Genomic DNA, 24,750 nt, shown 5'->3' on the forward strand with positions numbered 1-24,750 from the left:
ATTCACTCTTTATTTTATCCAAATTAAAGAGAGAAAAAAAAATTGGATTTAAAAACCGATTCAATGCGAGTTCTTATTTACCATTTTAATCAAACAAGACGACACATAATTTAAATAAGAAATAAATGTAAATGTTTGCGGAAAAATAATTCATAATGTGTGTCGAAGAAACCGACCTTTGTATCGAGGAAAACGAATTATAAATATTTAATGCGGTAGGAAAGTTGACAAACAGGTAAACGGAGAGCTTTCAGTTTAATAAACAAAAATTTTATTAAAATTTATAAACTTCTGTAATCAAACATATATACGCCTCCGCCTCCGTAGTGTAATGGTCAGCACGCTCGGCTACCGTTCTGGAGGTCCCGGGTTCGATTCCCAAGGGGGGTAATATAAATATTAGTAATTTTTTCACTGTCATATTTATTCAATATTACCCTGGACTAGTACCTGAAGCGGAGGGCTGATCACCTTTCCTTCATGTTTAAACGATCAAGATAACACTGCGTTTATATGACGCAGTGCCCTATGCACCATTGGGGTGCGGATAAGGGTTTTATTATTATTAATGAAACAAGTTTGTTTTGGCCGGGTTTTTAAAAAATAAAATGTTTTAAAAAATTATACATATTCATAGAGAAATAACGAAAAGGCAAAATACGAGTAAGAAGAAAACTTCAGATGTAAATGTTTAAGAAAAGTAAAAGTTTATGAATAAAAATTTTAATGATCGTTTGTTCAAAATATTAAATCTAACTAATAAACTAACCATCACGCCGCTTCTCCGCAGGGGTAGGCAGAGAGAACAGAACGCCACACCAATCTGTCGTTGCAGACAATCTTCGCCTCTTCCACATCCACGCATCTCCTCATACATACCCGCCGATTTTCCGACTCCGGACTTTACCATTTTCAAGTATTCGTACTACCTGATCATGCCAAGTTTCACTCGGTCTTCCTCTGCTTCTATTACCAACTACATTATCTCTCTATCTTCATTACATACATCTCTCATTATGTACGTACGCTTACCTTTGTCTAATCGTATTGAAAAGTACTGATTGCAATTACACACATGCACACGCACACATACGCGCGCGCGCACACAAACACACACACACGTACACATAAACAAAACCGACAATATATTAACATTATTCGTCTAAAAATTAAATATCTTATAAGATACCCGAGATGTGTGGGAAATTTAAATATATTATTATTTAAAATATTAAAATTAAATACTGATTTTTAGGGTCTACTAGGTTGTATATATATATTTTTTAACATAGAAATAAAAAATAAAAATTCGTAACAGTTGTTTCGCCTTATTAGGACACTATCAAACTACTGTTTGTGGAGTTCTAGAAATTAAACGCCAAATCAATAAATAAATATATCAACATTAATGTCTAAAAATTAAATAACTAATAAGATATCCGAGGTGTGAGGTAGTGTAAATGTGGAATATTAGAACAGTAAGAAGAGAGGAAGGAATGAGTTGTACGATAAATGGCGGTAAAAGAGAAGAATGTATGGGATAGACATGAAATATGGATAAAGGGACCTCTATCACGATGAAGACGTATGTATTTTCTACGCTTTGCGCATCACAGAAAAAACGCGGTTTAAAAACAAACCGGTAGTTTAACGCTAGCATATCTGTAGATTTAACGGGGGATTGCCGGTTGAACTGAGACAACGGTGGTCTAGATTGGACCGAGTGAATTTTGCCTATTTCCGACGGTATCTGAGAGAAATCGGGTAATTTAAATGTCCGGTCTGGCGGAAGGAAATGTGTCCGGTCGGGTAAACTAATTCAGTCCGAGAAGACGTACATACATTTGGGGTAATAGGGCGATCGAACAATACTGTCGGATCTCGAAAAATTGATATACCCTCCCATTGTATGCAAAATTAAACACTACATATTGCGAAACATTCTCAAATAATAAAAAATGTGCTTTTCCAAACTTCCTCACCTTTATTGTCTATGTTCCTATTAAACCAAGTCCCGCCCCTTAATCCTCTCCCCTCTAGTTATAACCCCACCCACATTTATACATATCTGATTTTTTTCGCTCGTTAGTTTTTGTCAATTCAAACCTTATCCATACCCCAATGGTGCATAGGGCACTGCATCATATATATATATATATATATATATATATATATATATATATATATATATATATATGCAGTGTTATCTTGATCTTTAACTCATGAAGGAAAGGTGATCGGCCCCCCGCTTCAGGTACCAGTCCAGGGTAATATTGAATAAGTATTAGAGTGAAAAAATCATTTATATTTATTTGACCCCCCCTGGGAATCGAACCCGGGACTTTTGGAACGGTAGTCGAGCGTGCTGACTATTACCCTAGTTTTTGTAATCCCCTGTTGATGAAAAGATCTTTACTTTTTGAAACTAGATGTTTGTAATGAAATAATACTCAATAAGTGGTATTAAAAAAGTGTTTAATTAAAAAAAAATCATATTATTTGATAATAATAGGATTATTTGAAGATATAAGTATATGGACAGACTCAAAATGTTTTAAAATAATCAGTAATATTTATTAATCACTTCGAACTAGTACCTGAAGCGCAGGACTCATTCTCGTCCCTTCATGTAATCAGCGATCAAAGCTCTGCTTCCAATGCTCTATGCTTTATGCACCATTTGATGTAGATAAGGGTGAGAAGAAAACCCTGTGACTAATGACTTCTTAAAAATTAGAAAAGTTAGAGTTTCCATAATTTTCCTCAAGTTGCAAGAAAATTCTCGAACAAATGTTTTTTTTTACGATTTTGATATGTTTTTCCCGCGCAGATAAGCATTTCCATCCCCATCGCGTGACTGGCTGTCGGTGAAAGCCGGAGCCGATTTAGTAAAACCCACATTCGATAACTTATTACCGATGTCTGAATAATTCACGTGCGCCTGGAAGGGCCCCCACGTGCAATCAACACGTGGCCAAAAGAAATACGACGCGGTCACGGAAACCACGAGTAGATAAGAAATGAGATTCCTGGTCATTATTCGACAATGATTCCGGAAGAAAATGCGATGAAGACAAGTAAACAAGGGTGTTCGCAAAATATGCGATAGTACAGTAAGAGCGCTTGAGCACTCGGTTTTTTTTTTTTTTAAATAAAAGCGACTACGACAGTTTAGCATGATAGAATTTATGCGCACCGTGATCACGCACCGATTAAGCGTAAAGATAAGAAAGATGGAAAAAAGCACAAGCCAATCGTCCGTTTTATCATGCTAACCGGACTGTCGGACGGTAAAATTCTGTGTAGTGCACAAACGCCCTAAGGGCGCTTGTCCACTACCCGGAATTTTTTTGAGAACTTTCCGCTGGTTAAAATGTAAAAATACAATTTAAACATTTACCCCTTATAACGTTTCCTCCGATAACGCGGTACCTATATCAATGTTATAGGGGAGTTTACTGTAAATCAAATTGATTGACAGTGTTCTTTAAGCAAGTAAGTTCGACTTTCAATGCTAAGCAATATTATGATGTATGCGGACAAAGAGGGAGGTATTGACGTATCATCATATAACACCCACATCTCATCTGATGAACCCGAATACCTTCCCTCAATCAAAAAGAATATACACGAACAAATTCCAACTATCAAATTAGACAAAATCTACGATGCAATACATATTATATAATGCCATACAGTAGGACGGGAGCAGTTTCGTGCAGAGAAAAAAATGCAATCACGAAGGTAAGTGTGCTGACCTATTCCGATATCGTGAAATAAATTAATACATCGAACAATACAAAGTTAAAACACGGCAAAAACAGAAACGCCGTTCGGAATGAGGCGACTGGCCCAGTTCGTGCGGCAGACGATCATAGAGTCGTCAAGCTACAAGGACATCGCTGCAGTGGCGGCACAAAATGAAACCTCGCCCGGAGACGTGCGACCCTGGGTCAATTTTGATAATGGCGCAGCTACGATCCAATCAAACGACACGAATGCAGCAAATAATCGGATAATCCCGAAGCAAAATGCAGAGAACATGCACAAAGAAACTCGAAGAAGTATAAGAGGGATTTTTTCATGAATAACATTTCCTTTTAATTTTCTTAACCTTCCCTTCCCGGTGTTATGTACCTAGTACACATTGCTTCTAATAACCATAATATCTCTAAGGATAAATAAAGGCTAAGATTTTAGGTATTCCTCCATATCATGTTTACGCATTGATTTGAAAAATAATGTCAATAATAATCAGAATGTATCGGGTGCATAAGAGGTATTATAAATATAAACAGCGCGTGAAGAGTGTGCGGGAACCGCGACACTATATTCGCATCTCACTCTTGCATACATGCACTGTGTAAGCGTGAGGAGCTCAAAGCTCAATGTTCTCTAGGTAGTGGTCAGTTGCTCTTCAGCTCACGACAAAAGCGAACCTATGCTTGTTTCGTGAGAGTTGTCAAATTGTTTTAATGTTTTCAGCAAATAAATTTACATTATAATGATTCTCCATTTATAATTAATTAAAGGGATTAGCTATGAATGTCCGTATTTTTTCAATTTAAAATTCAAGTTTTATTTTAACACCGGAAGGAAAAGGTTAACGGAGTTACTGATTTCCTAAATATTGATAAGAAACATGATCAAGTATTTTAAATACAGTAAACCCCCCTAAAACTTTGAGATAGGTACCGCGTTATCGGAAGGAATGTTATAATGGGTTAATGTTTTAAACTGTATTTTTATATTCTAACCAGCAGAAATGTCTGAAATGATTTATTTAAAATTAAAATACAATTTTAAAATATTAATCCCCTCTCCGATATCACGGTACCTATCGCAACGTTATAGGGGGGTTTACTGTAGTACTTGTAAGTGTTCAAGTCAGGAGGAAATAATCAGCGGGTATGTATGAGGAGATGTATTAATGTGGAAGAGGGGAAGATTATTTGCAGACACATTGGTGTGGCGTTATATTCTATCTGCCACCCGTGCGAGATGGTTAGTTATAACCTTACATATAACAGTTTACGTAAACATCAATAAAATAAAAGTTTAGTCATGCGTAAAGTAACGCAAACCTTCGACACTGAATCAACAATCAGAAAATTGAATAAAATAGAGAACGATCATTAAATATTCCACAGATAAGCACGAATATAATTTGTAATTAAAAATCTCGTCGCGTTTATGCGAAGGCGGTAAGTTCCCTTTGAGTTTTTTGACACTTGGGTCTTGAGCGGAGTTTGAAAATGATGTCGAATGCATCGAAACACGTGTCACAATAGATTTTCAGAAATAGTGGTATTTACCAAGTAAAACTTAACTTAAAAAAGTTTTGTATCAAATTGAGGCACATTTAATATTGACATCTCATCCTGATAATCCAGTGTCTGATATAAAAAATCACGCTAATATTGTTCAATGAAAAAAGCTGACCAAATCAGACGAGAGTGACCATTGTTTACCTTGTCTTGTTTCTGGCGCGACTCGACGAGAATGACCATTAATTAGTCTTGTTTCTAACACGACTTGACAAGAGTGACCAATTACCTTGTCTTATTTCTGACGCGACTTGACGGGCGCGACCATTACCTAGTCTTGATTCTAACGCGACTCGGCAAGAGTGACCATTTTACCTTGTCTTATTTCTGACGCGACTTGACGGGCGCGACCATTACCTAGTCTTGTTTCTAACGCGACTCGACGAGAGTGACCATATACCTTGTCTTGTTTCTGACGCGACTCGACGAGAGTGGCCATTTCCTTGTCTTGTTTGTGACGCGACTTGACAAGAGTGAGCATTACCTTGTCCTGAAAGCCGGTGACGACCTGTCGCGGCTTGAGGTTGGACTCGCCGTCCAGGTTGCACGTGTCCAGGTAGCAGAGGCCGGCGGGGTCCGAGGAGCGCAGCAGCACGAGGTCGGCGGGCACCACCTCGTTGTTGGACAGGTGCACGAGGTCGCCCACTCGCACCTCCTTCCACAGCACCTTCTTGTATCGGTCTATCGAGCTGGAACAGACAACAAAATATATATTACTAATGTTGCAAAAACAAGGCAAGTTGTCGCCCAAAAGCGTGACATTTTTGAAGGCTTAATATACTGTGATATATGAAATATACGAGATTGGACGGGGATCAGCAACGTCGGGGCGCTATTAAGAGCTACCCAAGACAAAGACAATGGTGGATATCCTCACCAAAAAGTTACATTTCCAATATTGCACAAAAAATCATTTTAATGCCAATCTGTTCTGTTTACTGTATTCTATCGAAATCTTAATTAAAATTGCGACAAAACGTGACCAATCCTGTGTTAAACCAATATGAAATCATTAAATCGCACCAAAACTTAACAATTTTACAAGCTAGAATTCCTGATTACTTAAAATCATTTATAATGGAAATGTTACGTATTGATGGGGACCTGACATGAAACAAACAGTGCAATAGTATTGAGGCGCAGGACTGATCACCTTGCCTTCATAATAGTATTAAAGTAATTTATATAGCGCAATTTTAACAAAATATCGCCTCAGGTGGTATAAAATCAATAATCGAAATAATACTGTTTCAATACGATATAGTGTCCTATCCACCATTGGGTGCAATTAAAACCTAGAGAGAAAGGCGAATCAATATTAATCTCGGTGCTTTGTGTGAGTATAGCATCTCAACTGATCTAAATAAAGATTAAAAATAGTGTTATTTTAGCGAATAAAAACATCCACGAAACGTCTTAAATGATGTTTTTATTTGATTTAAATCTGGGTTTATTACTCACGTTAATGGTGTTTCGTTTAATCAAAATATTATTTTCGCTCAAATAAACATCGTTTAAAACGACAGATGGTTCCTTCACTGACGGATGGTTTCACTACCGACCGAAGCCTAGATTCTCCATATTTTTCTAGATTTGACATTACGGGTTCTTTACGAAGTCAAATATATAAAGGTTAAGATACTTTATATCGCTCACTCCTTTCAAGAACGTCATAAATAAAATAAAAAAACTCGATTTTTCAGGAGATCGTTTTTAAAGTTTAAAAATATTATACTATGGATTAAAAATAAATATCAAGCCACTTATTCAACTTTTTACTGTGCAACAGATCTTTTTAGGTAAAACCTGAAGGTTTTTTCTCCATTTGCAAAATATTTAGTATATTAAAAAAAAATTAAACAATACCTTTTCTTCAAAATGCAAAAACAACGCTTTCTACCTTGTAGCGAGTAAATATTAACTTAAAAATATGCCACTTTGCTGGGATATAGCACATTTTCTGGGCATTCCGAAGACATGCTCAACTGAAAATTGACGATTTTTGATTAATGACGTTCATGAAAAGAGTGAGCGATATGTTAATATAATGATAATCCAGACTATATTAGATAAAAACAAGGTCATAGGTCAAGAAAATATATCGGCCAGGTGACAGGAAAATATAATAACTTTTGTCGTAAAACATACACACGTTTTACGTTAAAACGCCGGAAATTGAAACCGGAAGTTTATGCATACTAAAAAAATAACCTAATTTGACTTTTTCTATTCGTGAGTGGAAACCACAATTTAAAACCAATTCACGCAAATAAGAGTCATATTACCGGAAAATGTTTTTCACGGATAACATTCGTGATTCCAATAATTATTGTTTACCGTCCGTTCGGAAGCCATTATCGAAATTATTAGATTGATGAAAAATTGTAAATATTTTTTCCGTTCTGGGTAGAACTCGGTGCGTACGTGAATAAAATATAAACTGATTTTTTGGAGAAATATTGATTAGTAGTTGAAAGCATAATATGACAATCGCATGTGATAAAAAAATGTATAGGCCAATAACATACCGTCACGGAATCTAGGAATACTGTACACATGTTTTTAGAAAGAAAAAAACTCTCATAATAAAATTTCAAAAATTATCTAGCTATATTACCCGTTTTACAAATTTTGTACTTAAGATTGTACTCGCAAATATACGATTCGCGACCGGCTGCGCGAGGAGCCAGACGTGTGTCCGCATACAATATATATTTTTTCAGAATATTTTTTATTTCAATATCCATATACTTATTGCAATTTTTTTTTTAATCTTTAAATAACTTTGCGTTGCGGGCTATCGATTATTCTGCCTTAAATACGTCAATATCAGTTTTTACTTCGAAACAGTTTTCGCAAGGCGAAATGCCTGTTACTAAAACAAGTATATTTGTAACTGCGATGAAAAAAGTATATAAAAAAAAATTCGACGCAAAAAATATCTTTAATTTTCTTTCGTGGTTTTTCCTACATTTAAATTAGTAGATCTGTGGTGTCATAATAAAAAATTACTACTATTTTAAGTGGTTTATTTATGTATTTTTACATTTTAATTTCATTTTTACAATCATTTCGATGTACACGCATTACTTTTTATTTAACAATATATTAATATAACATACATTATTTATAAACAAAATCCCACGTATACATAACCTGTGTGTGGACATACAATATAATTCAATATACGCTATGGTTTAGAGCTAATTTTTATCATGAACCAGAAAAATTTATGGAAAAATAAAATAAAGAGTAAAAAGAAAAGGTATGAAATAAGAAATAGTAAAATAAATAAGAAAATAAAATTTAGAGAAATACTTAATTTATATGATCATTCTTTCAAAAAATATAATTCCTTCATTTTTATACCGGACTAATCATCGGACAGGTGTCAATGACCTTCTCATGGAAACCGTAAAGTGTTAAATCCAATAAATTAGCAAACGTGTTGGGAAAACAACTAATATTATTTGAAAGTTGCAATAGTCGCCATTTGTATTTTAGTTTGTTTATTTTGTCGACGTCACATTTTAGCCAAAGGGTGATAATTATATTATTTCGCGAAAGTGGGCGGTCTGTTTGGGCAAATATAACTTGTTTAGTTAGAGCAAATAATCAGAAATAAATCCTCAAACATAACGATACAATTTTCAATTACTTTGCGGAAAACATATAACAGAAAATAAATTAACGCATTCGATCGAACCTTGAACCTTGTTATTCGAAAAATCGCAGCCCTATCGACTGAGCAATTCTGTCGGTGTTATATAGTATGCGACAAATGTATTGCATACTATATAATAAAATAACCAATATACTTTTTTCCACATATATTTTATTTGACCAGTGACCGGGTTTCGTCGTTAACAACATTATCAGACCGGTGGGAGGCTAGACAAAATTCTAATATAAAAAATGTTATATACACAACAGAGCAGGGGTTGAAAAGCACGATTTTCAATAATTTTTCTGTCGATAAATACGAAACCCGTTCACTGGTCGAATAAAATAGAAGGGGAAAAAACTATAAATATACGTTTTGTGTTATTATACGAGTACATAAGATTACTTCTGAAAAATTACCATATTTCAAAATGTGGAAGCGCTAAAAACCATGCCAGAAAACAAAACAATTATTATTTATTTATGTTTTGTATTTAAAAATATTGTAAAAAAAATCACTACGCTTTTCACAACATTTTTAGCTACTGAAGAGTGCAGCTAGTCGACCGATCAGTCAGCTTGAAAATTGACCAACTAGTCGGTAGTCGGCCCAACTGGTGGTCGGAAAATTACTACTTTATAAATATTAACAAAGTTTTTTTAAATATTTTCTACCCCATTCTCCAAATTGTTTGATCTCCCCTATAATTTACGAGGACGTTACAAAGTGGCATCTATCTATTTAAATTTGCCATTAAATTGGCACTTACCACGTTAGAGACAACACGTAATACTTCGTTAATAGATCTGCCCGGCGGGCCTCCGTTCAATCAATATTAGTTTAGCAATATTGGCGAAACCCAAACTCCATCAATAACTCAATAACAGTACCCGGTATCCGCGTCATCACCGCGCATAGTGGCGACTGGAACACCGAGAAACTCAATTGAAAACTTCATAATTGAATTGATAAACATACGCGTCGCTTCTTGGAGTCGGGAAGAGGAAAATTTCGCGATGGAAAAACTGAAACCAATTACTTATTTGAATGCGTACATTGGCAAGCTAATTAATATTATTCATTTTATCTTTCAATATTAATATTATTCATTTTATCTTTCAATATTAATATTATTCATTTTATCTTTCAATGTTAATATTATTCATTTTATCTTTCAATACTAATATTATTCATTTTATCTTTCAATATTAATATTATTCATTTTATCTTTCAATGTTAATATTATTCATTTTATCTTTCAATACTAATATTATTCATTTTATCTTTCAATATTAATATTATTCATTTTATCAGAATCTGGATTATTCACCCTACAGATGAGATGTCAATTTATAGGTGTCTTAACCCTTTCCGGTCCTATGTCGAATGTCATTCGACATTTTTTTCTTCATCAGTTTAGTGTTAAAATACAAGCAAACATTTTTTTTCTCACTCGTATTAAGTGTAAAATATAATAATTTAAGTGTAGTTTTATTTTTAAAAAAACTTGGATGTATTGTTTAACTTTGTAATGTTGTTAATCTATTGTGGACCTAGTGGAATTTTTATTTTTTGTTTATGGACCGGAAAGGGTTAACTCGATATGAAACCTCTATCGTTCCTCTTTATTTGAAAGAAGATGAAAGTCTAAGCATCCCAGCCTGGCATTTGACAGACTTCATATAAAGAGGAACAACAGATGTTTCATATCAATATAAGACACCTTTAAATTATAATATTCTCAATATTATTAATATTTAAAGGTTTATAAAATTAAACAAATTTGTTTTAACCCCTTTTATTATAAGTACACTTTAACCTACCGGTTTCGTCAAGAACCTTGTCATCATCAGGGTTTATGTTCTTAATTCTAAAATATTAAATTATAATACTCTCAATATTATTAATATTTAAAGCTTTATAAAATAAAACAACTTTATTTTAAGCACTTTTTATTGGTACACTTTATCCAACCGGTTTCGACAAGAACCTTGTCATCATCAGGGTTTATGTACTAAATTCTAAAACACTAAATACTCATAGTTAATTACCCTTCCCTTACCAAAAACTTCCACGCACTCCATACACCATATGAAAATACGATTTAGAAAATATGATTTAAAAACTCCTAAATGTTGTTTTTATTGTGCGTTGTGTATTAAAATAATAATAATGCAATATATAAAGCGTTTACTTTGTGGTTAGTCATTTTGACTTATTTATTTTTTTACAAAAATGTTAGTAATATTAGTTTATAACCACTCACCGATCATCGGTGAGTGGTTTTATACTAGTATTACTAACAACGTACCTTTATATTAGTTTTATAGGTTTTATACTAGTATTACTAACAAAGTACCTTTAAATTAAATTAATATTTTTCAACTTTCCATAGTAAGAAAGCAAAATGAAAACTTTGTGTAAATATAACAACGTAGGTACTACGTGACACGCGTGTGAAAGGGATTATCTCTTACGAGAGTGTGGCATAATGTATGGAAGTGAAACATGGTGTTGGCAAAAGAAGTATGAAACTAGACCGAATGCAGTCGAAATGCGAGAGATCGCATTTCGAGCATTCGAAAGGTAAATGATCAACGAGCGCCGTGGCGTAGTCGGGTAGACTAAAAACTAATTTATGAGAAAAATTTAGTTGGAATTGAAGCAGAGGAAGGGCAAGGAAAACTTGGCATGATCAAGCATTTCAAATACGTACTTAAAAGTGGTCAGGTCACATTTAAAACATAGTATGTTTTGGTCCATTCCATTATGACGTACAATCGAAAAAAATACAATTATTACAAAATTTCACAATTTCACATATCCTGCATAATAATTACACATACCCATATATTAAACATACAAATAAAATAAAAGATTTATCATTCGCGCTATCAGTAAAATTTAACTTTTTTTGTGTCAACACGTAAAAGAGGAGTGGGCCAAGGTGAAACAACTAATTGACCTGAACGAAAGCCACCCCACCCCTACATGGCTGCCTTGTCGGATCGTTTAAAAAACGAACAAATCACCACCAACCCTGCCCAAGTCAATGTTGACACAAAAACGTAACTTAATGTGAGCAGTCATCATTAAATACCCGAATACGGTGAATGACAAGCCTTGACCTATGATTCATACAAGATAGCATTTTTTCCTCGTGCATAATTAAGTATAAAATGAACCATTAGTGAATGAAATTTACCACGAAAAGTTCGATGAAATTTAAAATACATTTATCAAACGAAGAGTCGTGTATACAACATTTTGAGTGTGTCCAAATACTTGTTCACAAAATCTGCATTATCTCCAATTACAGGAGTTATATTCATATTATTTTTTGACATCTCATCAAAGATGAAGAAGAATATGGAAGTACGGGTATGTTACACGTGTGTAAGCATGTCACACGTGTATAAAGTGATCATTTAAACAAGCGTATGACGGTCGTCAGCCCCGTAAATGCCCAGACTTCCATATTCTTCTTCATCTTTGATGAGATGTCAAAAAATAGATGCAATAATTTGTTATCTTCTCGTTAGATGGGTGAAATTAATACGCGTCCTTCGGTTTTTCGGGGACATTGTCTAAAAGAGACGAAAAGTTAATGGTCATGGGAGGCGTCGAAGGTTATAAGTAGAAGAAAAGAAAGATCGACTGATTAAAGACTGCCACAAGTTGATTAGTGGTTGGAGCGATGCTGATCGCGGTATGTCGGAAGAGGTGGAAAACAACTAGACAAGATGGAAAACTATAATGAAGGAGAATAAACGTCGGAGCCGGGAATTGTAGAACAACTATGACCAATATTTACGAAGCTAAATGTAGTGGAGTGAAGCGGTGAACGCTGCTTTGCCCTCTTTTTTTCTCTCCCACATAATGCATACTGGAAAGCACTATAGTAAAAGTGTAAGAATCCCTTACCCGTAGCATGACCTTGCATTTATAAGCAGGGTGCAAAAAAGTAAAAGAGAAAAAAAAACTAGACAAAATGTTTCGAGCTGAGAAGGTAGTACAACCCTCAATAATGGAACAACAACGCCAAAGAAGAAAATAAGTGTTATTTACTACACATTATAGAAAAAAAAAAGTCATAAACGTTACATACAACATATTTTATTAGAAAAACCCAGCTGAAATTCAGTGAATTATCGGGCCTCCTCATCAGCGGTCGTATTTTTCTACGCATTACATTTGAACATGTGATGGACATGTGATTTTGGAGTACGATAAAGGTTACGTGGCACTGGAATGCGGCGGAGGGAGGTGGTGGATCATTTATTCATCCCCTACGCGATAGCAAATTCGGGCGGACATGTTCATTGAAAAACCAAACTTGAATAATACATATGACAGTGTAGTGCTGTTTGGCGTGACTAATTTGTTTCCAGCAAGCCATATAACAAAATACTATTTTATGAATGTATGCATATTATATTAACAATATTCAATTTCAAGGATACGTTAAGTAATGATTATAGGTTATAAGGACTTTTACAAAAATCTTTTTAAGGATTGTTTTAAATATAACAATAATAATAATAAACACAACAACATAACAACTCTTTTCGGTTATGACCTATCATAGTATATTCAATTTTTAGCATAGGTATCGTGTGTGTTTGACATTTAAAACAAATCAAAAATTCGTCAAATACTGATCAAGAATCGATTTTTTATAAATATTAATTTTTCTTTTTAATTTATTGGCAAAGCACCCAATTTTGGGTGATACCTGCTATATTAATTATTTGCGCTGATGACAAAACCAACTGTCAAACTGGAGTTTCTTGAACTTTCGAAAGCATGGAGAAAATGTATGAAATTATTAGTAATTTCAAATTTCTGTTTATTGTCGTTGGAAATTACGCTAAGCTTAACGATACTGAACTGCATTTACATTGATTTAAAGCACATAGGATACAGAGCAACAGTAATTTACTAGATAATACTTGTAAATGGATGAGGGTACAATACAGGTGGTAAGATGGGTCTTAACGATTTTTATATTGAATTTTCGTAACAAGGTCAAATATAAACGTGATTTCTGAATACGGACAAAATTACAACTAGTCTGTGCTTTAAGTATTCAAGCTCATTGCTAAAATTCGCCTACTGTAAAACCGACACAGCTCCAAAATCACTAAATTCAGAAAAATAAACTTCAGTGAAGAATTATAGTAATGCTATTAATTTATCGTTTTTACGAGTAATTTTCAGGTTCAACAAATGTTACTTACCTAGTAATTATGCCACAGGGAATCGTGTCTCGTGCCATATTAGTAGAAATTTATATGATGGTTTTATTGTTTTAGTTAGGGTCAGAAAATAAAATAAACATGTGGATATTGCTTATCGTGTTTCGTTTTATCTTCCACTATCTGCCAACACGTAATACGATGTGTCGCTTGAATGTTTTATGCTGCACTGTGTGCATAGCTTCGTTCTCGACACTACACAATTAAAAAATAAATATTCTTCAATTTTTTTCCTCATTTTAATTTAGCAAAACGGAATGTATACAATCAAACAACTACTACATAGTTTTTATTACACTTTACTTCCATTTTATTTGACCAGTGACTGGGTTTTATTGTTACATAGATCTTTCCACTTTATTTGACCAGTGACTGGGTTTTATTGTTACATAGATCTTTCCACTTTATTTGACCAGTGACTGGGTTTTATCATTGCATATATTTTTCCACTTTATTTCCATTTCATTCGGCTAGTGCAGCGGTCGGGAAACTTTTTTAACTATTACCCCAAATATTATTACGTAAGTCGATATTAACCCCTCCCCCCCCATTTGAAAAGACAATAAATGTATGATATTTAAAGTAAAACTTATTTATTGAATTAATTTACACGAAAAAGAACAAAAAAAAGTTACATGAAAATAGTAAGTATGTAATAGACAAACAAAACGAAATTCTCAAATGGATCAAACGAAAATTCTGGTTTTCCGGTTTCCTTTTCAGTTTTTGGAGTAATGATGATGCTTCGTGTTTGATACAATTACTTAAAAATTGGGACTTTTTGATGTTGGAGCAACTTGAATAGTCTCCAGCGGTTAATCGATTTCTGAATTGTTTAAATTAGTAAAAATACTAGCACGTTTATGAAATAGCACTCTAGGGAAAATATTACCCTTATTACCCCAAAATATTCATTTTTACCCGATTTGGGGTAATTTACCCCGGTGGACTAGTGACTGGGATCTATTGTTAACAACATCATCAGACTGGCACCAGTTAGGTTCCACTAAAATTTTTAGTACAAAACTTAAATCTAACTATAGAGGACTATGTCTGCCTCGTTAGTGTAATGGTCAGCTCGCTCGGCTACCGTTCTGGAGGTCCCGGGTTCGATTCTCAGGGGGGGATCAAATAAACAAGTGATTTTTTCACTCTAATATTTATTCAATATTACCCTAGACTGGTACCTGAAGCGGGGAGGGCTGATCACCTTTCCTTCATGTTTTAACGATCAAGATAACACTGCGTTTATATGATGCAGTGCCCTATGCACCATTGGGTGCGGATAAGGATTTGAAGAATAGAGGACACCTAACTGTTGCTAAGCAAAGAAGAAAAAAATCCCAACGATTGGTCCTTAAACACTAGAACTATGATAACATTGTCTTTATATGATATACGATCAACCACATAATGCTAGATCGCATTATCAAATACACCTAGAGAAATTTTTAAAGGTCTATTTGATATCTTTATAACCAAGCAAATGATAAAAAGATTAAAAAGATCCGACCTATAGTAAATGAACTTCTATCAGACGTCTGCAAGCAGACATGCGTACCTAGTTCCTAACTGCAAAGCTAACGACTCGGTCATTAAGTCAGTATTTTGGTTGGTTGTGGATGGATATTAAAATTGATGCGTCCAATATTGCATTTTTTATCTATCGTGGAGTGGAAACTATTCCTGTATACTGTTATATCATTCCAAATTCTGGACCAATCCTCCGACTAATGGACGAAACGGTAAAACTACACTGCACTTGATCATTCTAAATGGGGAAAAATTTTAATCACGAATACAAAATATTTTGTATAACATTTCATTTATTTATTATTTACTAGGTGTACCCGGCCACGTGTTGCTATGGCTCGCTCGAGTTAAATGGAAAAGAAAAGAAAAAGAAAGCACACATTTCTAATACATATACCGTAATTTCACAATGCTTGAAATGAAATCTAAAACATTGAAAATGTTCGCCATGAGCAGTCTTTAGTTTCGCATGTTTTGTTGTTACGTTCAACAGATGGCGATGCCATCACGGTAAAAAATATGTTTAAAAAAAGTGCTAAACACAGGTGTCACCTGTAACTCTTGATCTGATCAAATTTAAGCATTTTAAATTCTTGATCATATAAAAATTTCCTTGGTCTTCAAATACTTCTATTTTCAACTATATTCACGTAATAAATTTCTTTTAACTTTTTTACTCACTCGTTCGATCCACACGTCCAAATCATCTCGACACACTTTTTATTAATTTTATCGATAATGCTTATTTCAGCCTTGCATTCTTTCCTTATTTCACCATTAAAACGTCTATCATCCATCGTTTTGCCGCAAATTCGTCTGAAAGGTCTTCCTCACACCGTTTATAGCTTTTTCAGAATAGATCCATAAATAATTTGTTAAAAAAAATTATACCGTGAGATTTTTTATACTTTTACGTTTACGTTCTTTCATATTTCGCATACAGTTCATCCCAGTTGGTACTTGTAATTTAATTATAGGTAAGGAATAATTTATAAGTCACGGTAGCCGGTGTTGGTAGTACTGTTAATACGGTTTTATGTAATAATTACTTTCACGTTGTAACAAGTAATGGATGGCCCGAAATGCACGAGGTGATTCGCAGTTTCGTTTCGGCATTTTGAATCGTCTAAATTACGAATCGAGTTACACCAAAAACAATCCAGAAAATCAACCGTTAAAGGTAGACAACTGAGCATTTAGTCTGGTCGGGGCTGGAATTACAGTGAAAAAGTAAAGCGTTAACTAGGTAGTGTAGATAAATTTTACCATATTTCTGATCTTTTATGTCTATGTTTTTAAACGAGTCGTCGATCGGTTTTGTGAGAAAGTTAATCATACCGAAAAGAAAATAACATTTGCTTTTTATTTATTAATTTATTTTATTTATATTTAATAAACACCGCACACTTATTGAAATCTATTGTAATACGTGTTTCAAAACATCAAACACCAAACACCATATACGTCATTAATTGATTCGTTCAATTGAAGTCACATTGTGATAATATTTGATTTGTAAATGCCACCATTTCTTAAAATCTACTGACACACGTCTTTCGATGCATTCAATATTATTATCAAACAAATAGAATCAAATAAAAAGTAGTATTGACAAAGTGAAATTGAAATTGAATTGAAAAAAAAACCCGTGACTGGCGTTTAATAATGATGTAAAATGCATCTAAACACGGAGAACAATATACATATTTATAAGTGTGATTTACCAAGCAAAATTTTAATTAAAAAAACATGAATAGATATTATCTCAAAGTGACTGCTTCGTTAAATTAATTAAAATAATAAATATTTAATTATTTTTCATTTTTTTGCCTCTCAAATACAGTTTTTTATTTTGTTTTATTTTGCTATATTGTGAACAATATATTAATTTTTTATCTGAATGGCAAATAACGAGAAGACAAGGTGAAATATCAAACTAACTAACTAAGCAAGAAAGAAACAAACAAACAAAAAAACATTACAAGTACTACCTAAGATACGAGTAGATCCATCTACTAGGGAAATTAATATTATGAGGATTTTTACGTTAAACAAAATAATATTTCGAAAAAATACCTGATTCCAGCTCTACAAATTGGTCGATTACATGCTAAGATATTAACATTTTTCTTTCTCTGTGTTGATTGCGATATTCGTAAAAGAAGACATCAGTTTTTATTTGTATAAATAAATCAAATTAATTGCTCGTTTGTAACACACACGGAGTCGTTACGTACGTATAATGTCGTAAATTTGAGAAAACAAGAATGTGGTAATACAAGACACATCGCATACCAGGGCTGGAATTACAGTGAAATGGCAACGACTTAACTACTTAGTGTAGATAACTTTAACATTATTTCTGGATTTTGGTTCTAAGGACTAAGGCATTTTGAAATGTGCCGTCAATCAATATTGTCAGAAAGTTAATTATACCGAAAAAACAAAAATTAAAAAATATATTTTTTACCAAATTGAAATAAAGTCGAATATATTCGCACTACGAAGTTAAAACGTTGATTTCCGTATGTAATCAATCCCCTGAACTGAAACTAGAGTGGCACTATAGCGCGTTAGCTTAATATTATCTACACTACGTAGTTAAAGCATTTTCTTTCCACTGTATTCGACTACAAAGCAAGTAAAAATCTGTTTTTATTTTTAAGATAAATTGTATGATAATAGTGAGTTTCTGTGTTCAGCTATTCAAACTTTAAACCAAACAATTATTTTTTGCAAATAATTTCATAAGGAAGCAAAATCACATTTCGCCCATTCACAAAATGGTAGTCGTATTGCTTTGCTACTACTTATCTTTATCCGCACCTAATAGTGCATAGGGCTCTGCATCGTATTGAAGCAGTGTTACCTTGATCTTTACTTACATAAAGGAAAAGAGATTACTCTGCGCTTGACCTCCCGTCCCTGGGAATCGAACCCGGGGCCTCCAGGACGGTAGCTAAACGCGCTAACCATTACACTACGGGAGCTTTGCATACACAAACTCGCAAAAAATAAATTGAAAAATTTATTAATGAAAAATAAAACAGCGAAACAACAAATTGATTTGATGTAATTTTATAAGCAATATTTTAAAGGACCAATAAAGACCCAGTAGAAGCCAATTACGAGTGGTCGTCAGAAATTTAGACAAGACAATAAAATATCGAAAAAGTAACATAAAAACTCAATTGATTTAACATTGAACAAGTGGACTCACAAGAGGTGACACGATCAATCAACTATTAACAAAACTATTAATAAAACTGCACTTCAATTCATAATAAAAGAAAATAGAGTTCGTAAAATCCAGAAAACTCTATTCTAAAAAAATATTTATTAATTGATTTGGCATTAACTTTATGGAAAAGGTTGATAATTTTATAAAAATTAACTGTTGATATTATTTTTTGACATCTCATCAAAGATGAGTGGTGATACACACGTGTAACAATCGCCGTGGTGAATGTTACACGTGTGTAAAGTGATCAGTCAAACCAGCCTATGACGGTCGTCAGCCCCGTGAATGCCCAGACTTCCATATTCTTCCTCATCTTTGATGAGATCTCAAAAAATAATGTGAAAAATAACTCCTGTAATTGGAGATAATCCAGATTTGTGAACAAGTATTTGGACACACTCAAAATGTTGTAAATAAACTTTTGTTTTTTTTATGTAAACACTAGTTCAAGAACTTTAGATGTCCTCTAAACGCGTGAAAATACAAACTGGTGCTGTTTGTATTTTCAAATGTTGATGAACATCTGTAGTTCTTGAAACTAGTCGCGTTTGCATTAATAAACTCAAAATGGGTATTACAAGCGTTTTATTTTTCTATGTAAATATTTCAGTTACTACACTAACCTCGATATTCATCTAGTATTTTTTACTTTTTAATTCCAAAAATATTTTTAAAAACAAAAATTCCAATTTAATGAAATATTTTTAATTCCAAAAGTATTCTCAATTCCAAAAATAAAAATAACAATTATTTTTTTAAATATTATTTTTCTCCAAACTGACAAATAAAGACGATTAAATTAGTCAAGGAAGTTATGTAAAATATATCAATGCGGGCTTATATGACATTACACTCTCAAAATATTAATCAAAAATCAATTTAAAAATATATTTTTAAAAAACCAGTAGAATATTAAACAAACACTTTAATTCAATTATATAAAGGGAATAATTATATAAGAGATCAGAACAGTTAAAAGCTGCTTACGACAGGTACACATACTTGACGATAATAGTCGACTTGGGGGGAAAACGAGATAATCCAGACTTTTTTATATAAGCGACGTCTGACAGACTGTATGTGGTACGGGAGACCCTCCTCTATATATGTATTAATATTATTTGTGATATAAAATTATATCCACACACTATTATTTTTTCGTATTAATGTCAAGGATTGGTAGAACATTTAACATTGCATGCATTGCACACGCCTCTGCGTTTTTTTTCAAGCATTTGCAAGTCGATATAATAGTATCTATGTGCTTTTGTATCCTTCGACAAGAATCCTAACACCGAATTAAGGAATTCTTGTGAAGAGGCCATTTTCGATATTAGCATTCGATCATTCTATTCAGAGCACAAATTTGATTGCGTATTGCGTATTTTTAGCTCTTAACGCGTTGTCGGCGGGACACGGCATTAGCCGTTTTTCGCGGACTGTCGGTCAACTGAGGGACACGGCAAATGCCGTTTTTGTCGACTGTCGGTTATCGGCGGGAAACGGCAATATACGGGTTTGTTATCAGCGTGAAATAAAATGCGTTGAAGGGTAATCTGCTACCTGGGTGCTAGGCGATAGTCTGTTGACGTTATTTGAGATGTCTTGTCCAGATTGGCTAGTGTGTCGGTTGTAAAGGCATCCCCAGAAATCTAGAGTTTTTATGCGATCTCAATCTCAAGTTTAGTTTGAGCCATTTCACGTATTGGACTATTTTTCATACCGCTCGCACTGTTTTGTTTACTGTTTGGTATGTTATTATTTGATATATTAGCACTGTATAGGGAATGATACCTCGGAGGGGAAGACTATTTTTTATAGTTTAAAATGCTTCTAAAATTGTGAAATACGGAATACTTAATTAAAAATTATGATTATAATTTATTTTTGATGATCAAATGTCATATATGATTTCTTTGAAAATTTCAATCGAAAATATTATTTGGTTTAGAAATTGTGTCAATTTTAAGAAAGCGATATATTTTTGCGCTAATCGCGAAAAACACCCGCTATAGGCTAGAGTCTATTGTTCGAAGCGCCCGACTACAATGTGTTAATATACTAACAATATGACATGAAAACCGCTACGAGTGTCAGAAATGAAGATCTAATGAGCATATCTGGCAAGAGTCTACGAGATAGGATAAGTACGAATAACACCCGGATAGGAGTAATATGCGAGATCGAAGATGTCGTTGTGGGGAAGACAACGAAGGAGATAATGCACACGTGAGGAAAATCGAACCATCCCGATTCCCCCACATTGCATTTCACGGTCAACCCCAAGGTAGACGATTCCCGGGCAGCCCACCAAAGATATGGATTTACAGCTGGGAATCGACATTTCAGGAGGCTTAACCATTCTTAAAAACAGCCCATAAGGCCTACACCAAAAAAAAGTAAAAGAATACCTGAAAACGTTAGGGTATTAAGAAATAAACATCGAGAAAAGGTAAAATAAAAAATAAAAACTAATTCCGCCCCTGTGACCAAAAAAATAACAATTACCTAACTAGGCACATCTGTAAACAAAACGTGGTTTAATTTTTGAAAACATTTATTTATTCCAAATCTTGGCGTTTTTTGAATGGCAACTAATCCATATCTGTTTCATAAAATTATTAAAATTTATTGTAGGATGGTAGGATATTTGAGGTACTGAAAGGAACAGTCGTTTTCAGAAATTCCCTACTTTCATTTTGCAACAGCTAGCCATGCTTTTAGCTAATATGCCCGATTTTATTGTGGCGCTAAATGGACTTGATTCGACTAGAGCACATTTTCCCTGCTAGATTGAAGTCGTAGATACATAAATTAAGCCAATATAAATTTATTGCCACCATACAAAGATATTAACTCTAACGATTCGAGTGACTTGAAAATGGCAATTGCAAAAGTCATTACTAATATGATCGTGGCAACAGTTATCACTATTGAAAATTATATTATTGATTGTATTGTATTTGAGGCGTTGACAGCCAGACGAACTCACGCGACCGTTTGACTAAATAATCGTGACTTTTTTCTAAAACATAACAAAGACAACGATTAACGTTTTTGGTAAAAATAAGTAAAAAAAAATAAGTACTTTTTGACATCTCACATAGATTAAGAATAATATAGTCTGGGTTATCAGAGGTTACGACTTGTCATAGGCTGGTTATAGATTTGTGAGCAAGAATTTGAATACACCAAAAATTTATTGTAACTGCAGACAGTTGGTAGAATTCCATATTGATTGTTGGGTAATATATCCAAAATAAAACACGGTTTTTGTTGGATTGAATTCTACATTTATTTATGTATATTTTAATACGTGACGCGTTTCGTCTTCTTAGGACATTATCAAACACTCATGTGTTTGATAATGTCCTAAGAAGACGAAACGGGCTATTGATTACTGGGCCTTAATGTACAATAAATTCGGACTGAAAGTGGCGTCTACCATAGAGGATGAAACGTCATACAAAAATATATCACCTTAAAAAACAACGGCCGTAAAAATGTACGCTCATTTTGAATACTACATTTATTGACATTGGATCATATGTTTTCACCCTCAATGGACGAACAGTACGGCACGTGGGCTAGAGAACTAATCACGCGGATTAATATTACTATAAAGGTAAGCAGTAGCGACGAACACTGTAGTCATTGCTAGAAATGTCAACGTATTGTCAGACCACGAGTCAAAACCCACACACGAATTGACGAATACGTCCTCCCTATAAGCAAACAGTAACCAGATTGTTTCAATAACTGACGTAAATTAAAAAAAAAATAATCATGCAGAATGTTACATTTTTACCGATTAACAGAGATTGGTTTGTAATAAATTACATAGCTGAAATATAAAAGCTTGAGGAGTAATTAATTTAATTTTTATGAATTTAAACGATAAATATTTCGTATTATTTTTTGACATCTCATCAAAGATGAAGAATATGGAAGTCTGGGCATTTACGGGGCTGACTACCGTCATAGGCTGGTTTAAGTGATCACTTTACACACGCGTAACATTCACCAATTCTACCCATTATTGACAACTACACTACTCAAATTCTTGGAAGTTCTTTGAAACATTGTTTTTGAATCACTAGAACTTCACTAGAGACATCTATTAGTGAGATGAAAAGAAGCTTTTTATTGAGCAGAAACTCTTTTATTAGTATGTGAGGTCCGAATCCTGGATTACAATCCCACACATGAGAAATGCCAGAAAATATCATTTTCGGGTCGTCAGCCCCGTAAATGCCCAGACTTCCATATTCTTCTTCATCTTTGATGAGATGTCAAAAAAGGATATGAAAATAACTCCTGTAATTGGAGATAATCCAGATTTTGTGAACAAGTATTTGGACACACTCAAAATGTCGTGAATAGATATTTCAATTATTATTTATAAACCGAGTTAAATAAATATGCGGGACATTTTTGTCAAAAGCTATTTATTCGAAAATTTAGCATGAATTGAGAGAATAGCAAGAATAAATGCAGGGAATAGAATAAACGGTTATTTTAACCTAGAGATTGCTTAAATATGCCCATGGAAGACAAACAGGCGGTACCGACACTTATGTACGGAAGCGAAACATGGAACTGGCAAGGAAGGATGAAAGCAGAATGAACGCCGTTAAAATACGTTCCCTCAGACGAATGTGTGCAAAATCACTGTATGACAGAATTAAAAACGAAGACATTAGAAAGAAATGTGAGGCTGAACTAGGGAAAATTGAAAAGATTAATAGGAGTTTGTTAAGGTGATATGGACATGTGGAGCGAATGGATAATAAGAAAATGACTAAGAAAGTATATGTGAGCAACGGGAGAACAGAACGAGGACATCAATCAGAGCCTACAATCTGGTGGTGTCAGAAGTCTGCATAATCGGAGGGTATGTTTAACTAAATGTATGGCTGTGAATGAGGCTAGGAGTGTATGTCAGGAGACGAGAGTGTGGCGTTCATCCTCTCTGCCTACCCCTGCGATGAAACGGCGTAATATTTGTAGTAGTAGTAGTAGATAATGCAAAAATCTGAATACCGTACGATGCCGATAATCCACAACGAAATTCAATTGATTAAATCATTAAAAGTAATATTAAATATCTATCCACGCAATAATTTTATGTACGAATGTGTTTAACTTGACCATTATTGAGGTTAAGGAACTAGATATACACATTATACTGTACATAACCAAGTAGAATGATGTTAATAAAGCAAGTATAGGCGTGCTAGGTGCTAAATTGTATCCTCGGCTCGTGGAAAGAATAATAAAAACCTAATCTAAAACCTGTTGAACACATACGGTATTTAAAAACGTTTTGTATTCAAACCCATTTGCATTGTTAACAGGAATTTCGACCAAATTTCGGAATAGTATTACATTAATTAAATCAGCATGTAATCAATGTGGTATTTCATTAAAATAAATGCAATATTCATAATGGTAAATAATAAAAAAAATAAACAAAGTACTTAAGTAGTTTTATTTTCATATTATTTTTTGACATCTTATCAAAGGTGAAGAAGAATATGGAATTCCGGGCATTTACGGGGCTGACGACCGTCATAGGCTGGTTTAAATGATCACTTTACTCACGTGTAACATTCACCAATTCTACCCATTATTGACAACCACACTACTCAAATTCTCGGAAGTTCTATATATATATATGAACCAATTTAGAAACATTGTTCTTGAATCATTAGAAATTTACTAGAG

At 33.8% G+C, this 24,750-nt stretch overlaps 1 protein-coding gene across 1 annotated transcript in view; it reads right to left on the bottom strand.

Moving 5' to 3' along the window:
• Positions 1–24,750, bottom strand: part of LOC148300537 (phospholipid-transporting ATPase VD-like) — a 114,177-nt gene that overhangs the window by 15,962 nt on the left and 73,465 nt on the right. The window contains exon 3 of the mRNA XM_088274649.1: positions 5,812–6,016. Within this exon, the coding sequence (XP_088130775.1) occupies positions 5,812–6,016 (205 nt within the window). The remainder of the gene's footprint in view (positions 1–5,811; positions 6,017–24,750) is intronic.

The sequence above is a fragment of the Brachycentrus maculatus genome, unplaced genomic scaffold (assembly GCF_059751285.1).
Source record: "Brachycentrus maculatus isolate JH-2025_06_01 unplaced genomic scaffold, ASM5975128v1 h1tg000696l, whole genome shotgun sequence".
NCBI classification, from domain to species: domain Eukaryota; kingdom Metazoa; phylum Arthropoda; class Insecta; order Trichoptera; family Brachycentridae; genus Brachycentrus; species Brachycentrus maculatus.